At 33.8% G+C, this 9,938-nt stretch overlaps 1 protein-coding gene across 1 annotated transcript in view; it reads right to left on the bottom strand.

The window, feature by feature from the left end:
• Positions 1–1,513: 1,513 nt before the first annotated feature.
• Positions 1,514–9,938, bottom strand: part of irs1 (insulin receptor substrate 1) — a 42,649-nt gene continuing 34,224 nt past the window's right edge. Inside the window, exon 2 of the mRNA XM_056473047.1 lies at positions 1,514–5,836. Coding sequence (XP_056329022.1) covers positions 5,832–5,836 — 5 coding nt within the window. The 3' untranslated portion in view covers positions 1,514–5,831. The remainder of the gene's footprint in view (positions 5,837–9,938) is intronic.

Raw genomic sequence — 9,938 nt, 5'->3', positions numbered from 1 at the left:
TAAAGTGATGTGTAACTTTACTTGTTACTTAGAAAAGTAATATCATTACATAACTCGTGTTACTTGTAATGCGTTGTCCCCAACACTGATCACCAGTAATATCCTTACTGTAATACTCAACACAGTTTTATTACAAATACCATGGTTAAACTGCAGTGTAAAACCCAACAATCAACTTTATCAAATGTAATGAGTTTAGTTAACTCAAAAGTTAATGCTACTCATTTAAAAAGAGTTTTGAACTCAGTGTTGAAGGTAATGCGTTAATTAAATACCTTATTACTTCAACTTAAATGGAGTAAGTTCACAGTACTCATATAGATTCGTTTTTTAACTCAAATGGTTTGTAGAAATCATTTTCCTCAAATGGTTTGAGTTCTCTTCATTTATTGGGTTTTACTGTGCTCAAATAGCTTCATTTACTCAAATGGATTAAGTTCACAGTACTCAGGATTAGTTTTTGAACTTAAATGGTTTGAGTTACCTTAACGTTTTGGTTTCACAGTGTGGTTAGAATTGCAAAACCATAGTTCATTTGTGGTTACCAGAGGCCAGGGAACCACATATTAACCATGGAATTTGTAGTAAAACTGTGTTTCCATAAGGCAGGCATGTCCACGCTCGGTCCTGGAGGGCCGGTGTCCTGCAAAGTTTAGTTCCAACCCCAATCAGACACACCTGGGCTAGCTAATCAAGCACTTATTAGGCTTTCTAGAAACATCCGTGCAGGTGTGTTGAGGCAAGTTGGAGCTAAAATCTGCAGGAGACTGGCCCTCCAGGACCGAGTTTTGACATCCCTGCCATAAGGAATAGGCCAATAAGAATTCGAGAGGATCACATGCTTATGATCAACATGGGTGGCTCCTCATTAGCTCTGTAATCTGACCCATTAGATGATTACGGAAGCATTATAAATAACCAGAGTTTTTTACTCCAGCTATCTTCGTCTTGAAGCTTCCCACCCTTCCACCCCTACTAGGACCCTCTTTTTCCGATAGGGCCACACGGTGGCCCAGTAGCTAGCACTGTTGCCTCACAGCAAGAACACCGCTGGTCCATCCTCCTATCGGGCTGGTTGGTGTTTCTGTGTGGAGTTTACATGTTCTCCCCGTGTTCGCGTGGGTTTCCCCCGGGTCCCCCGGTTTCCTCCCACCGTTCAAAAACAAACTATAGCCAATCGACTAAACTAAATTATCACCGAAAACTACACTAGTTTACACTTCTCACGCGGCGACAAGCAGGGGAGTCCTCGAGACCTACCTGAGCTCGAACTCCGCTCTCGCCCTTCTAACGGGAGGGAGCCCCGGGCTCGAGGATATTACGAGCTCAGGGCTCTCTCCCGGGATAGCATGCCAAATATGCTTTATTGATTATCAGCTAAGTGTGAACTCTTGAAATAAAACATACTTTACTACCATCTTCTCCTGTCTGTTCATGTGACATTCAGCTTCGTATAGGCTCTTGTGTTGTGAGCATTAAACAAAGCTAATAAAAGAACACAGGGAATGAGAAGTTCAGAAAAGATAAGCGCTTCTACTTTATTACACGTCAAGGATCCAGAAGACACCATTCTATTAAAATAGGGGTGGCGAGGAAGCCCTCTCCTTACTGCTGATCATTTCATTCATTCATTAAAACAGACATATTTGTTTACATGTGCATACATCCACTCATCTGTACATACACTCATATTGTTTACACATTTCGATTCATTCGAGACAACCAGTCAATCTGCTTGCTTCAAGCACCACGCAGTCCAATATCAACCAATCACGGGTTTTCTTTTGTACAATACATTATTTACAAAGGAGATGTTGCAGGAGTGATGCCCCACACCCTGTATCACAACACAACCGCAGGGTGCTAAATCCACAACTGCGACCTATCATATGACAGGCAACCTTTAGAGCAGCCTATCAGGTTACGGGAGCACCACTGTGTCAGCCAATCAGAGCTCTAAAAAACTGTAACAGCTTTCCAAAAGCGATTCCATTTGAGAAGGGACGTCCCTGATGTGCAGGTTTACATTAATAAGAATTTTTGTATTGAAAAATAATTAAGGAAACGTACCATTCTCTCCGAAATATTGGATTATACATGGTTTTTCTGCTATAAAAGAAAATATTCCCCACAAAATCTGTTTAAAAAGAGTTGACACATTTTAAAAATACGTGTCGATAATCTAAAGGCAAAACAAAAAGGATAATGAAACACCAACCGTGAAATGTTAAATACTCTTAAAAGAGAACCAAGAACAACATTTCTATATATTCAATAATTTACAGATTGTTCATTGTTTGTTTCATTTCAGCAGCAAACATGACAGACATTGTACACCTGTTGCTGGGACCGTACCATCATCGCCACAGCAAGTTATTTTAAGCAGAAAATAAACCGTATGAAATCAAAGTAACAACCGAGAGGAAATTAAACAGCCTAAATAAAGGTTGCGAGCACCTTTGACTGGCTTCCAAGGCTTAACAGCAGAAAAAAAACAGAACTGCTGCCTGTGAAAATCCACTTGCTTTCAGATGTTCATTTATTATATGGAACTATGCAAGCTTTTGTTCGGTTTGACCAACTATTGGTGATACACTGTGATCAAAAACATTAGTTCAGTCATGGGATTTACACATCAATAAATGTAGCTGCTTGAGCTTTATTTTTAGCCCAACCAGGGCTATAAGGCCTCTTATGCGCTTGAGAAGTTAGCGCAATAGTAATAATCGCTAAAAAAATAGTCCGCCTCTTATCAACAAAATCTCTACTGTAATGATAGTTGCCAAATTGGATAATAACGAAAAATTCAATCTGTTGTAAGCAGGACTGTGAGATATGATTGTGTTCATTTTAAATGATGAAGCTAACATATATATTATATTTACTTAATATACATATTAGGCATGGGACGATAACTGGTTTCAAGATCAAGTCAAGGTTTTAAAACCACTCAAATTTTGTTATACCATACTTAAGGTATACGTAAGGGTTTTTCATTTGTGTTGTAAATAAATCTGTGTTTTTGAAACTAATGAAGACAGCAGAAGTTTATGATTTATGTCAATTAAGCAATTAAATACCTCATTACTTCAACTTAAATGGAGTAAGTTCACAGTACTCATGTAGTTTCGTTTTTTTAACTTAAACGGTTTGAGTTACCTTAACTTATTGGGTTTTACAGTACTCAGTTGGTTTGACTTCTCTTTATTTATTGGGTTTTACTGTGCTCAAATTGCTTCGTTTACTCAAATGGATTAAGTTCACAGTACTCATGAGGATTAGTTTTTGAACTTAAATGGTTTGAGTTACCTTAACGTTTTGGGTTTTGGGTTAGAATTAAATAAATATATATATAGAATTAAGTTTGTTGCAATAGGAGTTAATTTTAACTTTAGATGGAGTTTAATGATGAAGCCAACATATATATTATATATACTTAATATACATATTAGACATGGGACGATCACCGGTCAAAGTTTCAAGGTCCGGTTTCAAGGTCAAGTGAAGGTTTTAAAACCACTCAAATTTTGTTATACCGTTCTTCAGGTATATGTAAGGGTTTTTTTATTTGTGTTGTAAAGAAATCTGTGTTATTGAATCTAATGAAGACAGCAGATGTCTATCATATATTTCAATTATTTAGCCTGACATGTTTACGGTTTCAAAATATTATAAATGTTTCCTAAAATAAAATATACTGTGTTCAATGGAAGAAAATATGGTTGTTTTTTAACCCAGACATTTTAAAATAATACATTTTAGAGCAGTAATCACAATACCATGAAACTGTGATATTTTTATTCAAGGCTATTATACCGTCAGAAACTTATACTGGGCCATGCCTAGGACTGAGCGATTTGGGGAAAATATCTAATTGCAATTTTTTTTAACAGATATTGCGATTTAAATTTTATTTGCGATTTAATTTTGTAGTCAAGCTTCAGCTCAATATTCTGTATCGTAGCTTCTTACTGATAACATTTGTTTATAAATTTTCCGAAATTAAACACTCATTTTTCTCTAGAGCAAACAGCAGTGAGTTATGGCATTAGTTATCTCCTGGTGCCTTTGTGCTGTGTTTTCATATGGTGTAACAGCTGCAAACAACTCGGAAACTGTACTTTGCTGTTGCTGGCTACTAGATTGAGCGTCATTAGCAATACTTTTAGTTGACTGTTGGCCTCCTGTGGTGCTTTTTTAGGTGCTTTTTTTGTTCGATGTCTGTGACTTTGACACCAAAACATTCCCATATTACCGACATGCTGTTTTTCTTTGATATGAATTTGTCTAATAATGCTTCTGAAGCGACAGACGCCATTATCCCACTTGTCCGCGCTTTCCTGCTTGTTTTATTGTGAGCTTTTTGCATAGTTTGGTCAGGCAATTCTAATTGGCCAGAACAAAAGTGTGCTCACTCAATTGGCTAGTAAGAATGTCACACACACAGACGGCAGTCACGCATTTTCTTTGGGTGGGAGAAATTATATAATACATATATATTTCATATCACAGCCTCTTTAGTTTAGATTAGTTAATTGCAATGTTTCATATAATGATTTGATTTCGATTAATCGCAAAGCCCTACCCCATGCCTAATACATATATACTAATTTTTGTAAATTAGTAAAACTAAATGAACATTTCAGAGGGGAAAAAAGTGAAAATGTTTTGTTTGGAAGTCAGTACACACTCTTTTCGAGATCTATTACAATTATATGGCAGACTTTGCATGAAAATATAAACGTTTAATAATAAAATAAAGAAAATTCTTTACAAATTATTAAATTAATTAATAAAATTCATTTTAAAAAGTTGAATAGTACCGAAATAATGATCTCTAATTATGAAAAACAGAATTTAAAATAAAATTTGAAAATTAAAAAGTGTTTACAAATGAAAAACCAAAATTTAAAATATAAAGAATGAAAGAAAAAATGTAATAGTACCAAAATGTTTTGTGTTTTTGAACTGAGACTTAAATAAAACATTTAAATAAAAATAAAAAATAACTAAACAAAATAAAAAGGCCCTCTGAGGGTCCGTATAAACTCCACTCCGGCTTATTATTACAATTTAGCGGGATGTAACATGACCAAGTATAAAAAATAAAGGTTTGACAGACATCACAGTGTGTGTTTGGCAGCATGAGGTCAGTAACGGCTCACAGTGCTGAAACACAGTGTGTATGTATGTATGTGTATGTATGTGTGTGTGTGTGTGTGTGTGTGTGCGTGTGTGTGTGTGTGTGTGTGTATGTGTGTAAACGCTTTCATAAAGTCCTGAGGTCAAGTCTGGGTGTTTGAGGTCATTCGTACTGGGTGCAGAAACTGAGCTGTAAGTGTAATCTGGCAGTACTGAAAGAAAACAGGTACAATCGACAAAAACCCGACACAATATGGCTGCTTCGTAGAGCATCCCTGTACCCAAAACATCTGTCGTACGTTGGGTACTTAAAAAAAAGTACCATCAATTACATAAATATTAATGCACCATTGTTTGAAAGACTATTGCTATTATACTGCCTTGTACCTGTGCATTTTACCATAGTAGAAATGGATTTGTACCGAGTCTGTAACAGTAAATATCTGAGTAGGTGTAGAACACAGTGAAAATCCAGCTGAGAGAGATTTATGGTTGGTGAAATCCAGCATTTTGTGAGGTCCGGATATGTGATGTTTTGAGGTCTGTTTTGTCCATATGGTTTTGGTAGCGTCCTGGAAAAAATGAGGTTAGTGAGTTTATCAAGGTCCAGTTTTCTGAGGTCCGGCTTGCAGTGAATCGGGGGGAGATTTTGAGCGTTGAATCTTGAAGCAGCGGCGGATTTTTACTCTTCATTCTGGTGGAAAATAAAGGAGAAATTAGGTTAGTTAAGTCGCGGTCATGTCATATATCATATCATATATCAATAAGCACTATTTACGCACACACACATACACTTAATTACTTAACAACATACTTCGTTTGTGTTTCAATTGGCAAATAATATAGCTGTAGATACCATATTGTAAATACATGTACATACATTTCATCAATTTGTATATTTTTATTCTCAGTGTTGCGCAAGCTACTTGAAAAATGTAGTGAGCTAAGCTATTAGCTTCATTAAAGCTATTTTTGCAACTTTTATTTTTAAAATCGAAGCAACTTAAATCCAAGTCAATCATATCTTAGAGGTCAATAAAACTGTCAATTAAACATATGAGGCATAATTGAGTTCAATTATTTACAGTAAATAATATGCTGTACTAAACAGAAACAAATTACAGATTACAGTATATAACAGCTAAAGCAAAAAAATCCAATAAAAGCAGGTGTTACACATTTAAAATACTATAGTAATTAATAGTAAAGAGAAATATTTTGACATAAGCATTATGCATATTGTGTGTATATATATATATATATATATATATATATATATATATATATATATATATATATATATATATATATATATATATATATATATATATATATATATATACACACACTCACACACACATACACACACAACTTGTCATTAATAAATTACACTACACAATGCAGTAATTTATAGAAGTACTTACTATAAATTACTAAAGTATTTTTTGAGCACAGCATCAGAAATTAAGTTATTGCATCTTAACATGTACTTCTCGAGGTCAAGAAAAATCCTACTTCAGAAATAAGTCTTTTCCCTCAGTCATCTTTCCATCAAGCAAGTTTCTCGTGTTAGCCTAATTTGGTTGGCAACGTCACTGACCAGAGGTGGCAGTAACGCATCAAAAAGTTTGTTGTCAACCACCGTAAAACAGGAAGAAGAAATCATCATGCTCGCCATCATATGGATTTACTTTCATCAGCTAGACACCGGCCTCACAGCTCTGTGAATGTCGGTGCTGTTACTTATTGATCCGCGATTGGTAAATGTAGCTTTGTGGACGCTACTGCACTACTTGACTAATAAGATAGCTTCGCTACTGAAAAGATATTGGATTAAGAAAGTAGCGACGCTACCGCTACGCTACTAAGAAATGCAGTTAAGCTAGTAGCGTCACTACTTGTAGCGATGGTACTGCCCAACACTGTGTATTCTCCATTTACTTTTTTGTTCTACCACTGTCATTCTGTTGCACTGTGGGAGCTTCTGTTGCGAAAACAACTTTACCGTATGTGTAAACATACCTGTTAAAGCTTTTTTAAATTCTTGTATCATATCGCATCATAACATATATCGCATCAAATAGTATATCGTGTTGAATTGTATCATATCATGTATTGTATCATATAATAGCATATCATATATCGTATCATATATAATATAATGTATAGTATCTTATATCATATGTATCATATCATATATATCATATCATATCTCATATCTTATCACATCATATATATCAAATATGATATAGTATAGTATGGTATCATGTATCATATCATGTATTATATTTATCTTTATTTTATATAGCGCTTTTACAATGTAAATTGTGTCAAAGTAGCTTAAGATAGAAGATCTAGTAAATTAAAACTGTCAGTCCAGTTTTCAGAGATGAAGTTCAGTTTAGTTCAGTGTGGTTTAATTCTCACTGCTGAAATTCCAAACACTGAAGAGCAAATACATCGATGTGCAGCTCCACAAGTGCCAAACCAAGCAAGCCAGTGGAGACATACTGTATCATACCGTATCGTATCTTATCATATTATGTATTGTCTCATATTGTATCATATCATATAATATACATCATATCTCATCGTATCATATATCATCTCATCATATCATATAAATCAAATCATATATCGTATCGTATCATATCATGCATCATATCATACATCATATGTGTTGTATCATATTGTATCATATCATATAATATGCATATCTCATCTCATCGTATTGTATCATATCATATATCATATCTCATCAAATCGAATCATATCATATAAATCAAATCAAATATCGTATCGTATCATATCATGCATCATATCATACATCATATGTATTGTATCATATTGTATCATATCAAATAATATACATCATATCTCAGCTCATCGTATTGTATCATATCATATGTCATAGCGCATCATATAAATCAAATCATATATTGTATCATCATATATCATATGTATTGTATCATTTTGTATCATATATTATATATATCATCTCATCTCATCGTATTGTATCATATCATATCATATCATATAAATCAATTCATATACCGTATCGTATCAAGTATCATATCTTATCATACATCATATGTATTGTATCATATCATATAATATACATCTCATCGTATCGTATCATATCATATCATATCATATATCATCACATCATATTGTATCCTATCATATACATCAAATCGTATATTGTATCGTATCATATCATACATCATATGTATTGTATCATGTCATATAATATACATCATATCTCAGTATCATATCATATATCATATATTTTGTATCTTATATATCATATCTCATCATATCGTATTGTATCATATATAAAATCATATATCGTATCGTATCAAAATATATCATTTATTGTATCATATTGCATCATTTCATAAAATATACATAGCTCATAGTACCATATCATACATCATATCGTACCGTATCATATTGTATTGTATCATATCATATTGGAACATTTTTATTAAATGTCAGCAACAAGGGCTATTTTTTAGCCAAGAAACAATTCATTACAAAAAAATACAAAAAACCCACTAACAAATAAACAAGCTAAATTAGATGACATTTTTAACATTAATATATGATATGAAATGTGAAAAACCTTAGCTGAACATCTCTTTAAAAGAGTTTAGTTCATAAAAAACCTTCTGCAGTCATTAAAAGCGGGACAGTCTAATAAAACCTGTTTTACAGTAAGAGGAAAACTGCTGTACAAACACTAAATGGAGTCTTCACCTTTAAGCAAAAATCATGAGTCTGTCTTGAATGTCCAATATGTCAGCAACAAAGACTGTTTTTATGCCAAGAAACAATACGTTATCAATAAATACAATAAAACCCACAAACAAATAAACACAAGCTAAATTAGACAACATGTGACAAATGTGGAAAAAAAAGTTGGCTGAATATCTCTTTAAGAGAGTTTACTTTATAAAAAAGTGTAGTCATTAAAAGTAGGACAGTCCAATAAAATCTGCTTTTAAGAGAGTGGGAAAAAATGTCAAATCTTGTCTTAAAAATGTATTTTAAAAATGATTTGAAGTGTCAGGGTGTATTTTCTAGAATGTATCATGCGTCCAAATATTCCACTGATCTCACCAATTACTTAATATGTAATACAATGTGAAGGACTGATCTCTGAAGAAGGAATTTACCAACCACAGACAAGACAAAACCAAAAGCACTATTTAGAGTAGAAACACATCACTAATCTGCTTTTTTTTTTTTTTTTGGTGGAATACATTCGCCGCCTTGTACACGAAAACAAACAAATCCTCCCCTTTCTTCCTTGATTTGAAAACACCACTCTTTCTTGCATCATTCCTTCGGCCTGAGGAGTAACTGACCTTGACAACGGTTGATAAACAAGCATCACCGTTTCCCTGGAAATGCTCAACACAGATTTGAACAGCCAGAGAGGAGCCAAAAGCTTTATGACATCATCGCTCGGCAGAGAGAGACGTGGTGCACACAATCCGTTCTTTATCTGTTTCTCTTTTATCCATTTACAAGCATATGTGAGCCTCATCCAATTTTTGTTATGTTAATATATTATTTTTTCTTTATCTTTTTAATAATCTTAATAGTCTAATAAATGTAACCCTTGTGTACTGTTCAAATGTACTACGCTTTCAATATGTTGATGGCTGTTTTTGCTCCATTGACTTCCATTATAATGACATTTTTTAATTGCGAAGCCATGACACCATATAATCATGCATTCTTAATTATTGCTGGTTTTCTCTGTTGGGAAGAGGTACAACTTTCAATTT

The sequence above is a fragment of the Danio aesculapii genome, chromosome 15, assembly GCF_903798145.1.
Source record: "Danio aesculapii chromosome 15, fDanAes4.1, whole genome shotgun sequence".
NCBI classification, from domain to species: Eukaryota; Metazoa; Chordata; class Actinopteri; order Cypriniformes; family Danionidae; genus Danio; species Danio aesculapii.
This window is presented reverse-complemented; position numbering and strand designations above follow the sequence as displayed.